Source organism: Anomalospiza imberbis, chromosome 21 (assembly GCF_031753505.1).
Source record: "Anomalospiza imberbis isolate Cuckoo-Finch-1a 21T00152 chromosome 21, ASM3175350v1, whole genome shotgun sequence".
NCBI lineage: Eukaryota > Metazoa > Chordata > Aves > Passeriformes > Viduidae > Anomalospiza > Anomalospiza imberbis.
This window is the reverse complement of record NC_089701.1, coordinates 9425482-9440654: the sequence shown is the minus strand read 5'-3', so window position 1 is coordinate 9440654 and position 15173 is coordinate 9425482. Positions and strand designations below refer to the sequence as shown.

The 15173-nt window shown below is 57.2% G+C and overlaps 1 protein-coding gene and 1 long non-coding RNA gene across 2 annotated transcripts in view; one reads left to right on the top strand and one right to left on the bottom strand.

The window, feature by feature from the left end:
- Nucleotides 1-8943, top strand: part of ARRDC1 (arrestin domain containing 1) — a 35532-nt gene extending 26589 nt beyond the window's left edge. The window contains exons 3-8 of the mRNA XM_068211510.1: nt 3829-3879; nt 3992-4146; nt 4644-4826; nt 5148-5324; nt 5473-5884; nt 7175-8943. Of these exons, the coding sequence (XP_068067611.1) occupies nt 3829-3879; nt 3992-4146; nt 4644-4826; nt 5148-5324; nt 5473-5884; nt 7175-7239 (1043 nt within the window). The 3' untranslated portion in view covers nt 7240-8943. The remainder of the gene's footprint in view (nt 1-3828; nt 3880-3991; nt 4147-4643; nt 4827-5147; nt 5325-5472; nt 5885-7174) is intronic.
- LOC137486353 (uncharacterized) overlaps nt 1-15173 on the bottom strand; it is a 417767-nt gene that overhangs the window by 229913 nt on the left and 172681 nt on the right. The window lies entirely within an intron of this gene.

The window sequence follows — 15173 nt, the reverse complement described above, 5'->3', positions numbered from 1 at the left end:
ATGGAAAGGGCTGCTCTTCCCAGGTGTCCGGATGGCCATGGCCCCCCACCATGGGTGGAAACCAGCTCACCTCTGCCTGCTGCCAACAACGGTCGCTGTTGCAAAGTCCACTTGCAGATGGAATTAGCACATTAAATGTCCTGGATTGTTGAAGCTCTCTGGGCTGGAGGGACGGGGGTGATGAGTGCCTTCCCATGGGCTGTGTGTTCCCCTCACTGCTGGGATGCTGGCATTGCACAGGGGATGCAGCTGTGGGATGGCTCTGGACACTCTGCCTGGTGCTGCATCTCCCCTGCTGTGATGTGGGGATCTGTTCAAGGCATGTGAATGCCTGGTGAGACACAGATTGCCCTGTGTCACCAGCACAGTGGCTGTGCTGGACTGGCACTGCAAGCATCCCTTGCTGAGGAGGCGTTTGCTCCTGTTTCCCATGGCAGATGTACCTGGGTGTTGGCTCAAGGTCAGTCTGTACCCTGCTCACAGGGAAGCTAGGACCAGGGAAATTGTAGATTTTCCCTATTATAGCAAGATTAGTCAGCATTTGGAAATGAAAGCTCGGCCTTTTGGAACAAAGTTGCCAGCTGGAGAGTTTAGAAGCTGTTGCCACCTCCCTTCCCACTGTAAGGGTGCTTGGTTTGGGATTTGCCAACTTTCTACCAGGCAGCAGGCAGGAGACAGAAATGGTTTTGTAATTCCAAGTTGCAAATGGAGCCTTTGCTGTGCCCGTGCCGGAGGAGCCTCTGCCATGAGAAGCAAGGAGGCCAGATTACTGCTAAATTTTTGCCTTTCCTCCTGGTGCAGTGGGAGGCAGGCAGGCAGGACCTGAGCTCACCTGTGGGCTCTGCTGCCAGGCACTCGGGATCATGCCTGTGCTTTCACAGGAGTCTCCTATCTCGGTCAGGATCATTGGCTTTTCTTCATCTTAATTTTGTTAACCCTTGTCTGTGAAATAGCCCTGGCACTGAACTCCATTCTGCACCAGTGGGTGCCTTTGAATGCCTGCTCTGGGATACTGAGGATGCCTAAAGATGCTTTTCCCTCTTGGGGGAAGGAGAGAGTGGGCTGGAAGGAGCAGATCTGAAAACAAGAGTTGTTCTTAGTCACCTGCAGCATCTCCCTGCCCCGAGGAGTGGAGAACAGGGCTCACCGTGCTTCCCTGGCTCCCTGCTCCGCCCAGGACTGGGGTCAGGGCTCTGTGGCCACAAGCCAGGCACTGCTGTGATGCCCTTGGTCTGTGTGAACTGTGGCAGGACACAGCTTCAGTCTGGGGTGGCTGGTCTGGGAACTCTTCTCTGGCTGCAAAGAGCAGGAAGGGCCTTTTCCAGGCCTCATGGGCAGCTTGTTGCAGGCAGGAGCTGTAGGACGGATTTGCAGGCTGTTCAGTGCATCACAGCCAGGTCTTTGGGCACTTGGGCTTGGTCAGGACCATCAGGCTGGTCTAGGCTGACCTGTGGGCAGTTCCCCTCTGGTGACCGGCTCAGGGCTTGGACTACCTGTGCAGAAACTGTCTCAGTGCCAGCGAGTCACACAGTGGCTCGGAGAGCCAAACCACATCCTCTGCGGGTGATGCTGCCCACACGTGTTCCTGGGAGAGTTCATGGCCTTGCTCAGTGATGCTGTGGGAGTTAGAAACTGTGAAAGTGCTCACAGGTTCACTTCCAGCCCAACTTTCTGTTGGTGCACCTGAGCGTGGCAGGACTTGGACAGAAATGACTTGTTGGATGGTGCTGCTCGTAAGGTAGAATAGGAACTTTTACTTGGTGGTGGAGTCTGTGGGCTCATCCTAAGGGTCCTGGAAAGGCTGTGAAGTTTCATGCTCCTAGTAGGAGACTCAGAATTATTGCCTGCACCTTCATGTGGGGCTCTGCATGTCACACAGCTGGGAATTCTCTTGGTGGAAATTCTCAGTGGAATTCTCTCAGTGATCACTACCCTCTGGAACTCCCACCTCCCTCCCTTCTGCAGGGCAGGAACAGGACTTGCTTCCACTCCTTGTCAGGGGGAGAGAGTCCCTGTACTGCAATGCAGAACCTGCAGAGGACAGTCGATGTATTCCAGTTACCCATTTGCTTTCTAAAAGTAGGGATAATGGGTATAAGATCAATGTTGAATGGTGCCCGTTAAAACACAGAAACCCTCAGGGCAGCAAACAAGGGCTGGCTTCATCTAGTCATTCACATTAACCAGGCCTTATCCTGGACCCAACCAGCCAAGGCACCTGCTGCACCTCACCTGGCACCTTTACTGAGCCAGGCTGCCCAAGAAGGAAAGCAGAGGCTGTCCCACAGCTGCCTCCGGGCCTGCCCAGCTCTGAGCATCAGTGCTGGCAGCGAGGGCAGAGCCTGGCTTGGTGCCTCCACCTGGTGACAGCGCCCGGTGCTGCATTTTAGCCTACATAATTCGGGTTGGTTTGGGGGACGGGAGGGGAATCTCCCGGGAGGTGACAGCAATGAGCAAATCCTTCTCCTCTCTGTGAGGACAGGAGGACACTCCTCTAAAATGTACAAATAGACATCTCTGCTGTTCTCCCTTTGCAGGGATCCATGATGAGGAGTGTGTTGGATTGTTTATCCCGCTGTCCCTGCACTGCGGGCAGGACACACGCACTGTGCCTTGTTCCCGTGGGGTGGCTGAGCGAGCAGAGAGGCAGAGATCTAGCTTTTCATAGCATGAATGATGCACCAAGTCCTGCCTGGGCTGCTGTGTCAGTGGGGGGGATTTACTCTTCTCTTCCCCACCTCCCCCTTCCCCATAATCCACTTAATCCCCTGACGACAGGACTCGATTACTGTCAGCTCTGCAGAGCCAGCGTTGCTAACGGGCAAGCTGCCTCCCCCTGTCTTGCAACAACAAAAGCACCAGCCAGAGCTGGGCTTTTGGTACCTCCAGCAATGATCCTACAAAGCAGAACAAACACAGCTCGATTTACTGGGCATCCAAGTCTCCTCTCAGCTCTGCCACTTTAAAAACAAAACCTATTTTGTATGCATGGATTTAACAAATATGGATAAACCTCGGTGGTTTTCTTACTGAAGGCGACTTTAGGAGGTGCTGGATCACACTATGGGTTCAGTTCAGCTGTCACGCTGCCCTGGAGGGAATCTGGGGATGATGATGGGTGGATGGAGTTGGGGAGCAGGAATCTGTTATTTCAGCCATGCACTGGATCTTGGCTCTGCCCCGTGCCCTCGAGGCTGTTGCAGAGCAGTGGTTGAAGGAAAAAAGTGCCAGGGTTAATGTTGTGGCAATATTTTTCTGAGCTCCTGCTGTCTCAGCAGCCTGGCTCAAGTATTGCAGGTCCCTTCTTGGGTGCCAGGGTGGGTGGACCTCTGGTTCCAGCTCCTGAACCCTCTGCAGTCTGTGAAGGGCTTGGTATGTGGCTGGGGGTGGACTGGCTTGATGCCCACCAGAACTCCCTACCACCCTCAGACAGTGCCTGTGATTTCTCACATTCCCCCTGACTGCCTGACAGGGGGAAGACTTGAGGAAAAAGAAACCCACAGCAGCCTTGCCCTGTGTCCTGTGTCAATAGCCTGGGATAGCCACTTGCTGTGGCACTGGGATCCCTTAGAGACTGCCCTAAATGACCTAATTTATAGGATCTCTTCATACAGAACCTCTCCTGTCCCAAGGAGGGGTGGGTAGCAGCAGGTGCTCCTGTTGGCTCAAGCGCTGCCCATGGGATCTGGAGCTGTCCAGTGGCCGTAGGCAGCAGAACAGGTGGTGTGTGATTCCCTGGGTGGAGGCCTCTCTCCCCAAGAAGATCACACATTCCAAGGTGACAGCCTCTCCACCTGTCCCATGTACACTTCACTCTTGTTTCCACAGGGGTCCTGACAGCTGGAGAGCACAACTTTCCCTTCCAGTTCCTGCTGCCAGGTAAGATGTGGCTGAAGGCCCATCCCTGTAAACCTTGGATTTTGCATATACTTCCAGTTCAGAAACTGGCCTGGCTCAGCGTTATGACCCCTTCTTTCTCTCTCAACTCCAGCTTCTGCTCCTACATCATTTGAAGGCCCTTTTGGCAAGGTCCTGCATCAGGTGAAAGCTGTGATAGACACACCTCGCTTCTCCAAGGACTACAAATGCAACAAGATCTTCTACGTTCTCTGCCCTCTCAACCTGAATGACATCCCTGACATCGAGGTAAGAACGAGGAGGGGCATGGCTGGAAAATGCCAACACTTCAGCACTTGTCCTTGTCCTGCTGTCTGAGGAGTCACTGAGTGGCTGGACAGCTCTGACTGCGTGCTGTGACTATGCAAGAGCAGGACAAGGACTCCTCATCTCTCCTGCCTTGCTGTCAGTACCTACTCCAGGTGATTTCTGACTCTTGTGTGTGTCGCTCTGAAAGATTTATCTGAATTTTCAGCATGCTGAGAGACATGTCAGTCAACAGCTTCAGGTGCTTGGAGACACTTGGGTTTGGGGAACTTGCTTTGGAGGGGAAGCAACTAATAGGACAGTAGAATTGTGGGGCTGGAGAAGTGAGACTTGTTGTCTGTGGCATTGCCATGTTGCTGGTTCTTTGCATCCTCTTAGAAGTAAATATTTCTGCTTGCTTGTTTTGAATCTCCTGAGTGTTTTTTCTGGAAGCTCTCTGACTCTCTTGAGCCAACCCCTCTGTATCTGCCATCCTGCAGCAGCCCAACACCATGTCCATCACCAAGAAGTTCAACTACAAACTTGTGAAAAGTGGCAACATCATCCTGACAGCCACATCTGACCTGAAGGGCTACATCGTGGGCCAGGCCATCCAGCTCCGCACAGACATAGAGAACAAGTCCGGCCGGGACACCGGCGCTGTGGTGGCCAGTCTGCTCCAGGTGGGTGTCCAGTGGGGCCATTCTCTGGCTTGTGCTGCTGCTCTACCCCATGGAGGCCTCTGTGAAAGTGGGGCAGCGAGGAGCCAAATCTCCACCTCTGGTCCTCTCTACCTTCCTGGGGAAAGAGGACCTTGTCTTGGTTATCCCTGCTCAGTCTGTCACACAACAAGGGTATTCCTGCTCTGGAACATGTCTGTTTGGTCTGTGCTCATGCCTATTTGACAAAGCAGTTGGGTGGGGTTGTGTCCTGGCTTACATTTGTGAGAGACAGGAGACCACCTGCAGCCTCTGAGCAATCTGTGTTTCCTCCTGTCTGTGCAGAAGGTGGCCTATAAATCCAAGCGCTGGATTTATGACCTGAGGACCATCGCCGAGGTGGAAGGCTCAGGGGTGAAAGCCTGGAAACATGCAGAATGGAAGGAGCAGATCCTGGTTCCAGCACTGCCCCAGTCCATTCTGCAGGGCTGCAGCCTCATCCACATCGACTACTACATCCAGGTGAGTTTATCTGGAGTATCCCTGGGCTGGGCCGTGGCTCTGTGCCCCCTCCCAGGCTGAGCAGTGTGGTCTGGGTGGTCCAGACATCAGGTGAACCTTCCCCCTGCCATGTATAATGAGGATGCCACTGTTTTCCCTTCTCTTCCAGGTTTCCCTCAAGTCTCCAGAGGTTTCTGTCACCCTCCCCATCTACATTGGAAACATTGCTGTGAACAGGGTCCCGCTGAGCCCCTCCCGCTCCATCCAGCACATCCCATCTGTGGTGGTCCCCAGTGCCCCCCCAGAGGAAGAGGAGGCTGCCAGTGGCTATCACCCCATGGACAATGTCTCCATCCCCACCAAAAGCCATTCCCAGCAGCAGCCCTTTAGCTACGCCCCAGGACTGAGCTTCCAGGAGATACGGGCGGACTCGGAGCAGACGGGCTCCCCAAACCACCCCACACTCTGCCTGTCCACGGGAGCCACTGTCCCCTACTACGCTGAGGGGAACGTGGTGCCTGTCCCCACAGCCAGCTCACTCATCCTGCCCCCGGAGTACAGCACGTGGGGATACCCCTACGGTGAGCAGCGCTCCCAGGATCTGCAACTGGGGGGGAAACAGCTCCTACCAGCAGTCCCTGCTAGCTGTGAACTGCTGGCAATCTGGGGATTCATCAGGCTGCTGCAGGCTGCTGTCAGAGGGGATTGTGACATCTCTCTGCCTGCTTTAGCCTCTGGAGGAGTCCCCTCTTCCAGCTGTAAAGCCAGCTGTCCTTCTCACATCCACGCCCATGCCTGCCCTGGGCTTGTCGTGAGAGGATCTCCCTGTTCTTAAAAGAGCTTTCAGCCTCCCACTGGTAGAAAAACTTCTTGGCTTGTGGTGAGGCTGGTGGGAGCATAGCCAGGAAAATGATGTCACTGAAATCTTCTGTCTGACTTGGAGTGGGCCTGCAGCTGGTCTGAAGCTGTGGGGGTGGGAGCTGAAAAAGTGTCCAGGGTGGAACAGCTTGGGGAAATCCCAGCGTGCTGCATTCCTGCAGCCATGCTGGGGTGGCAGGGCCAGCAGTGAGAGCTGCATTCCTGCAATCATGCTGGGGTGGCAGGGCCAGCAGTGAGAGCTGCATTCCTGCAATCATGCTGGGGTGGCAGGGCCAGCAGTGAGAGCTGGATTCCTGGGGCTGTGCTGGGGTGGCAGGGCCAGCAGTGAGAGCTGGATTCCTGCAGCCATGCTGGGGTGGCAGGGCCAGCAGTGAGAGCTGCATTCCTGGGGCTGTGCTGGGGTGGCAGGGCCAGCAGTGAGAGCTGCATTCCTGGGGCTGTGCTGGGGTGGCAGGGCCAGCAGTGAGAGCTGCATTCCTGGGGCTGTGCTGGGGTGGCAGGGCCAGCAGTGAGAGCTGCATTCCTGGGGCTGTGCTGGGGTGGCAGGGCCAGCAGTGAGAGCTGCATTCCTGGGGCTGTGCTGGGGTGGCAGGGCCAGCAGTGTGTGTTAGACAGTTGTACCCAAATCACCCCCTCTCTTTGCACTGGGGTAACAGAACACTCCATGTGTTACTTCAGCCCTGGGTTTGGGCACACAGAGCACGAGTGATCTGGAGGTGCTGGAAGACAGGAGGATGCTAGGGAAAGAAAGGAAAGAACACAACAGGACTGTGAGGTGGCGATTTTAACCTCCATGGGCATCAGGGCAGGGATGGGACTGGCTGGCTTGAATCCTACAAACCCCATGTACCTCAGCTGGGCAGGCTGTGGGGCCCTGGCAGAGAGTGTGTGTTGGTGGCTTGCTTCACTCCGCACTGGGTTACACAGACTGGCATGAAGGGAACCTCCCAAACACCCACCATAACCTCTCTCATTCTTCCTTTCCCCAACAGAGGCACCTCCATCCTACGAGCAGAGCTGCAGCAGTGCCAACTCCAGCATCAGCAATGGCAATTAGCCCTCCCCTGCTCCGACCCCACCGGCGCTGCCCACCCTGGCACCACGGGGCACCCGCCTGTGGCAAAGTCTGGTACAGCACAAGGCGTCTTCTTGTCTCTCTGGCTGCTTTGGGGGGAACTGCCACGTCCCAGCCTGGGCTTTTAAAGTCTCTTTCTAGGGAGGGGGTAAAAAACCAAAAAGGGCAGCCAGAGCAGCCTTGCATGCATGTAGGAGAGGTCTGGGAAACTGAACAGTCTCCTGCTGCTGCACCAAGTGCTGGAGGAGCTGGATGTGCCCCTGGGATGCCCTGGGCAGCAGCCAGTTCCAGTGCTGTAGTCAACACTAACTGCTTTACTATCAAAGCACCTGCGATGCCTTATCTGAAACGCTCCTGACTTGGCACAGCTCCACTCTAAGGGAAGGCTGGGCTGTGTGAACTTGCTCTCCTCTTTTAGGGGCTGTGTGCTCTCTGCAAATGGTTTTGACAGCCCTTCCTCCTTGTCCTCAGAGGTCCTAAGGGTAGCATGCTGGAGGTTTCTTGGAGTAAGCAGGTTCGGAAGGTCAGGGACTTTTAAAAAGCCAAAAGCACAAGCCCTCGCTGTACCTGAGCTGTGGGGTGAGTGACTGGCAGTGTGAGTGGCCATGGGCACAGCGGGGGCTCATGGGGGCACTTGCTGATAAGCCCTGGTGAGCTCTGGGGACGATCCTGGTGTGGGATGGAGTGCCCTTTTCCAGCAGGGCCTTTCCTCCACAGAACCCTGTGGGACACAGCCCAGCCTTGCTCACTGCTGGGCCCTGGCACACAGGACAACAGCACTGCGCACTCTGGAGCAGGGCGACCACACTCCATGTCCCTGCAGGGTGCCCTCTCCTCCCAGCCCGCAGTTACGTGACCATCAATCACAAAAGTGTGTCTGATGCTACCTCTGAGTCTGCCCAGGGCCCTGCCCGTGGGATCCCTTCCCTCTGGGCCCCTCTCCGTGGGGCTGTCCTGGGGAGTGGCTGTCCCTGCCCAGGCAGCCCACAAGGGTGCTGGGCCAGGGGCCTGTAGTGGCACTGGTTTGCTGTGTGTCCCCTGGGCCTGAGCAGAATGTGACAATGAACACAACCCGAGTGGGAGCTGCTGCGCTCGTCTGCAGCCTCCGCTGCACCTGGCAGTCGGGGGAACAAGCTGGGTTTTCTTGCAATTGTTCTTTTGCGCTTTTTCCCCCCCGCCCACACCTTGTTTGGCTTGTTTAGCATCGACTGCCCAAGCTGAGGAAACCACAAGCCACGTCCTTCAGAGCCACAGGTGCCCAGCCAGGCTGGAGTTGTGGCCTCCAGACCTTTGGCACCTCAGAGCTGGTCCCCACACGGCCCCAGGCTGGGCAGGCAATATCTGACAGACCTTTAGGAGCATTTCCAGCCACTGCCTCCTTGCTCAGCCACCTCTGCACACCCTTCAGGCAGCTGGGACAGGCCCTGCTTTGCACTCTTTCTTTGCAAATGCTTTTTTATTTTATTTTATTTTATTTTAAGCATTGAACTGCTTTAAGGGTAGCGTAGCAAAGGTGCCGTTCTGAGCAGTGCTGGCACAACATGCACCGATGATAATAGAGTGATTGTCATTGTCCCTGAATATATATAAATATATATATATATATACGAGATGAAGTTGTTTTTAATGATTGAATTCAGAAATACAAATTTTAATGCTGTATTTAATAAATTATTCTATGAGAAATGCTGTGCTTTTTCATCCATTTCTGAGGCTGATCCATGTGCCTGTTCATGCCAAATCAGGAATGCACCTTGCTGATTTCTTACAAAATGAAGTGAATTTTTTTTTGATCTCACCAGGAAGGATGGTGAACTCTGCCAAGGCAGCTCGGGGAAAACAAACACGGTGTGGCCTGACCACAGTGCCAGGCTCATAATTCCACATGGCTGGAGGGAATCTGGCACCACGTGGGCTTGGCTCTGGAGAGAGCAGCCACAGGCCCTGCTGCCCAGGCCCTGTGTCCTGAAGCCAGGATTTGTCCAAGTGGCCCAGGGGTCCTGGGCAGTGCTCACTGCTGGCAGGGGTGGGCTGGTGGGGAAAGCAGACTCTGCCTTTAGGAGGATGGAGATGGCATAGCCAAGGTCTGGCTGGAAGGGCTGGAGACCACCAGCCCAGCCCTCTCCTAAAGAGCCATTTGGAATAAACTTATTAAAAGCGGAAGAAGGCTCCTCCCCACAACCCCACTTTGGTCATCCCATGTCTGAAGTATGCAAGTGTTGCCTAAATGTCGCTGCAGGTAGCCTGGGGTGTGATTTGTGTCTCAGACACAAAGATCCTTCTTCATTCTCTTCTCAGCTTATGCTTCTGTCCAGCTGCCATGGTTCAGACTCTCCTTTGCCGGGTGGTCCAGCCTGCCATGAGCAGCATTCTTCATCCACAATGGGCCAAAGGCAGGTACAGCTCTTCCCCAGTGCTCCTCCTCTTCCTCCCACTTGGTTGAACCTGTCTTGCCAGGCTCAGTCTGCAGCTCCCATGGCCTTCCTTGCTGTTGGCTGTACATGTCCTCGAACCCAAATCCCTTCAACACCTCTGGAAAAATTCCTATGAGCTGTCAATGCTTCTGGACCTGCTGGGTCAGGCTGCAGGCTCCTGACCCAGCCAGGCTCTGGGAGAGGCAGGCAGGGCTGGGACCAGGACTGGTCTCCCAGCTCCTTCTCCATCCCTGGGGCTGAGCTGCTGCTGATGTGTCCAGCCCATGGTCCTTGGCTGGAAAATGGGATTGCTGTTTGGTTGTTGTGGCCAGAGCCACTGGGCTGTTTTTCCAGACTCCCAGCCAGCATCTGTCCTCCTTGTTCCATCTTTGTTTTGGGAAAGGCCCATCCGTGGTGGAGGCTGTGGAGGAGGGAGCCCTCACCCAGCCCGTGCTGTGCCCTGTCTCTGCAGTGCTCCTGTGCACCTCAGCTCGCTCTCCCAAATTACATTTGCTACAAACTGGTCTTGGGACCTCTTGCTGTACACTTTGCAAAGCAGGGAGCAAATGGGAACACTCTTGTCTGGTGAGGAGTGTTCATCACCACCGGCTGCTGTGGAGGGAGCAGGAGGGAGCTGGAGCTACATCTCAGGGTGGTCTTCATCCTTTTGGAGGCCAGGGCTGCTCCACAGCCCAGCTGCTGTGCAGGGGCCCCTCTCAGCCCTGTGAGGTGGCTCTGGCCAGGGTGCAGCAGACCATCACCTAGGGCTGTCTCTGAGCAGCCTCGTTGTGCAGGAGAATTGACAAATCAGTGCTTTCCAGCCCTCCTGCCCTGCCTGGCCTGTCCCAGGCTGTGCAGGGAAGTGAAGCCTGACACAAAGAGCCTTGCTGATGTTTTATGGAGCCCTTTGAAATGGGCAGGACTGCAGGATGGAGGGATTGATCCAGCTCTCCTTGAACGCCCCTGCTGGGGTGGCCCCAGGGCACTGTCAGCAGGCCCTTGGGGAGGGCTTTGGATGTGGGGCAAACCCCGTATTTGGGTTTGGATTTGGGGTTGAGTTTGGACTCACCCTCTCCAGAGAGGATCAATCCCTCTGTCCTCGGTCCACAACCTCTCTGGCTTCCATCTCTTGAAGTCCTGGGGAATTCCTTTAGGCCCTTGTTCATCCCTCCCTCCTCTTGCTGAACACTGAAATAAAGAGGAAAAAAGCCCATTTTTCTGATCACAGCTCTGGGAAAAGAACTTCAGCACACAGGGATTCATTCTAATTCCTGGCTCAGATTTTTATAGCAATTGTTTTTGAGTTTGTTTGAAATGGGGAAGGGGAGCAGTGGGGCACGAGAGAAGTTTGTGAGTTAATTGTTTCCAAACTCAGTGTTCAATGGAAAACACCAAAAATATCATTAGTTCTTTTTTTTTTTCCCTGTTGCTTTCATGGTTTTGTTCTTTTCCTGATCTCCACATGTTCAACCTCTATACCTTTGGTTTTTTCAATGTTGTTTGTGTCCTAAACTAAACTCTGCTTTGGCATCTGCTGTCCCGCTGCCTGCAGGAGATGGGGAAAGGGGAGTTGGGGGATGCAAAGGCTCTTCTTTCTTTTGGACAATGATTCTTTTTTAGCTTTCCACTGAACTTCCAGGAGTTTTGTAAAAATAAATATTTTCTGCTAGGACATTTTCCTGTTGAGCCAGCATAAGACAGGAGACACAGGGTGTTCTACGCTCTGTTTGGGTTTTATTCTAGATTTTAAAATATTTGCAACTATCTGCAACAGGAATGTCCCATCCCTCCTCCCCAAGAGAGACTGGCAGGGTAAAACCCACAAAACTTGTGCCCTTTTTTGTACCACTACTCGTGGCTGTAATTCTTTATTCCTGTGGTTCTCTTTACAGATTTTGGGGTTTTATACAACAATTTGTGATGGCTCTGTACAACCTAAGACTTCTGTGCAATTTATAACTGGGTTTTGAAATGTAAACTCGCAGTTTTCCATGTTTACCACAGCTTCTGGGGAGTATTTTTGTCCTGGGTTTTAACCCCCCAAATGTAAAGAACTGGAAAAATGTAAATAAAGATGATCTTTTTTAAGACCAAGGGTGTTTTGCTCTGGGTATGTGATGGTCATAAATGATACCTCAGCTGACACCTGACGGTGAGCAGTGGTTCAGGGCTGTCAGTGGAGGCATCCCCACTGGAACTGCAGCTGGAGCTTGGAAGTTGGATTGGAGGTGAGGATAAAGCAAAGCCAAGGCTCCTCCAGCTCGGCAGGGGAATGGCTGGGGTGGGAAGGCCCTGCCGGGCTGAAGGAGCTGTTGCTCGCTCCCATGGTGAATCACAGCATCATGGAATATCCTGAGCTGGAACGGACCCACAAAGATCATCCATCCCAACCCTGCCCAGACCCCCACCAACCCCACCTGGGCATCCCTGGCAGCGCTGGCCCAACGCTCCTGGAGCTCTGGCAGCCTCGGGGCCGTGCCCATTCCCTGGGGAGCCTGGGCAGTGCCAGCACCCTCTGGGGGAAGAACCTTTCCTGCTCTCCAGCCTGAAATCCCTCCCGCCACAGCTCCGCGGGCAGGTGCCGCCGGGAGGACGCGGCTGCGGCCGGAGGAAGCGCCGGGCCGCTGGGCTTGTGCTCTTCCTGCTGGCCGGAATCCCAGGATGTGGAGCTGCGGCTCCGCTCGCCCGGCTCGGGCGGGAGAGGGCGATGTCCGCCCGGCTGGAGCTCGGCGCGGCTGCGAGGCGGCTCCGGCTGCCCGGCCGAGCCCCGAGCCCTGCCCCGGGCCGAGCCCCCAGCCCCTGCCCCGGCTCCCAGCAGCTGCTCCAGGAGAGCAGGGAGCGCTGGCACAGCGCAGCCCGGCCTCGCCCCCCTGCCCTTCGCTCAGGATGGGTTTGAGGTGGACAAGAGCCGTGGCCGGTGGTGATGGGATGCAAAACCTCTGTGTGTCCCTGGTTATTTCGGCTTCTTTTGGGAGCCTCTCCCCTCCCTGAGGGCTTGGGGAGGTTTGTCCCAGTGGCCGCTGCGTCCCTGTGTCCATCTGGCAAAGACAGAGCAAATGCTGGAGAGGAGCCACCAGAGCCCGTCCCTCACCCCCCGCCCTCATCCCTGTCCCGGTGCCACCCCGGCGTGCCAGGTCTGGTTTGCAGGAGCGGGGATGAAGGCAGGCAATTTCCAATATCCCACGTGGGGCATCCCCAGGGCGAGGTGGGGCGATGCTGGGCATCCCCAGGGCGAGGTGGGGCGATGCTGGGCATCCCCAGTGTGGGATGGGGCGATGCTGGGCATCCCCAGGGCGAGTTGGGGCGATGCTGGGCATCCCCAGGGCGAGTTGGGGCGATGCTGGGCATCCCCAGTGCGGGATGGGGCGATGCTGGGCATCCCCAGTGTGGGATGGGGCGATGCTGGGCATCCCCAGTGCGGGGTGGGGGGATGCTGGGTATCCCCAGGGTGAGTTGGGGCGATGCTGGGCATCCCCAGTGCGGGATGGGGCGATGCTGGGCATCCCCAATGTGGGGTGGGGCGATGCTGGGCATCCCTAGTGCGGGAAGGGGCGATACTGGGCATCCCCAGGGCGAGTTGGGGCGATGCTGGGTATCCCCAATGTGGGATGGGGCGATGCTGGGTATCCCCAGTGCGGGGTGGGGGGATGCTGGGTATCCCCAGGGTGAGTTGGGGCGATGCTGGGCATCCCCAGTGCGGGATGGGGCGATGCTGGGCATCCCCAATGTGGGGTGGGGCGATGCTGGGCATCCCTAGTGCGGGAAGGGGTGATACTGGGCATCCCCAGGGCGAGTTGGGGCGATGCTGGGTATCCCCAATGTGGGATGGGGCGATGCTGGGTATCCCCAATGTGGAGTGGGGCGATGCTGGGTATCCCCAGTGTGAGTTGGGGCGATGCTGGGTATCCCCAATGTGGGATGGGGCGATGCTGGGCATCCCTAGTGCGGGGTGGGAGATGTCCAGGCTGCCCCAGGCCCTTGCTGGAGCAGATTCTCCTCGTTGTGCGGGGAGCAGTCGCTCCATCCCGGGGGGATCCCAGGGGAAGGCCACCCACCCCACCCTCCTCCTCCTCCTCCTGCTCAGCTCATTCCCCGGGAGCGATGGGACCCCCGGGGCCCCTCCGTGTCCCCACCGAGCGGGAGGCACCGGAGGGGCCGCGCCGGGGGCTCCGCGGGGACGCTGCCACGGCCCTGCCGGTGCGCAGGGGGTTCTCCGGGGGGTTGGTTGATTAGTTAATTAATTGATGAGCTGTTGTTGCCAAACTGAGGGAGAGGCTGCTCGGAGGGGATGAGGCGGGCGGGGGGCGGGTCCCCAGGCCCGGGGACTCTTATTTTGACCGCGGCGCTGCCGGGCGGGCGCTGCCGCCGCTGTCGGGCCGCGCTCCGGGGCCGCCGCCTCCTTCCCCTCCCGGGCCGGCAGCGCCCGGAGCGGCCCCGGGGCTGCTTGCGGTGTCCTGGGGGCTCGCCCGAGGCTCTGAGCGGCTCTGGGAGCCTCTGGGAGCCTCTCGGGGGCCCTCACACAACCCCGAGTGCCTGCTCTCCCCGGCACCCGCGGGGTCTGCAGGGTCCGGCTGTCCCGGTGGGGACCGGCCCGGGGTGACCGGAGGAACACAGAGCTCGGGGTGACCATGGGGACACTCAGGGTGACCGGGGGGACACAGAGCTCGGGGTGACCATGGGGACACTCAGGGTGACCGGGGGGACACAGAGCTCGGGGTGACCATGGGGACACTCAGGGTGACCGGGGGGACACAGAGCTCGGGGTGACCATGGGGACACTCAGGGTGACCATGGGGACACTCAGGGTGACCATGGGGACACTCAGGGTGACCGGGGGGACACAGAGCTCGGAGTGACCGGGGTGACACTCAGGGTGACCATGGGGATACTCAGGGTGACCGGGGGGACACAGAGCTCGGAGTGACCGGGGGGACACACAGCCCGGGGTGACCGGGGGGACACTCAGGGTGACCGGGGGGACACAGAGCTCGGGGTGACCATGGGGACACTCAGGGTGACCATGGGTACACGCAGGGTGACCATGGGGACACGCAGGGTGACCGGGGGGACACAAAGCTCGGGGTGACCGGGGTGACACTCAGGGTGACCATGGGGACACTCAGGGTGACCATGGGGATACTCAGGGTGACCGGGGGGACACAGAGCTCGGAGTGACCGGGGTGACACAGAGCTCGGGGTGACCGGGGGGACACTCAGGGTGACCGGGGGGACACACAGCCCGGAGTGACCGGGGGGACACTCAGGGTGACCGGGGGGACACTCAGGGTGACCGGGGGGACACAGAGCTCGGGGTGACCGGGGGGACACTCAGGGTGACCGGGGGGACACTCAGGGTGACCATGGGGACACTCAGGGTGACCGGGGGGACACAGAGCTCGGGGTGACCGGGGGGACACTCAGGGTGACCGGGGGGACACAGAGCTCGGGGTGACCGGGGGGACACTCAGGGTGACCGGGGGGACACACAGCCCGGAGTGACCG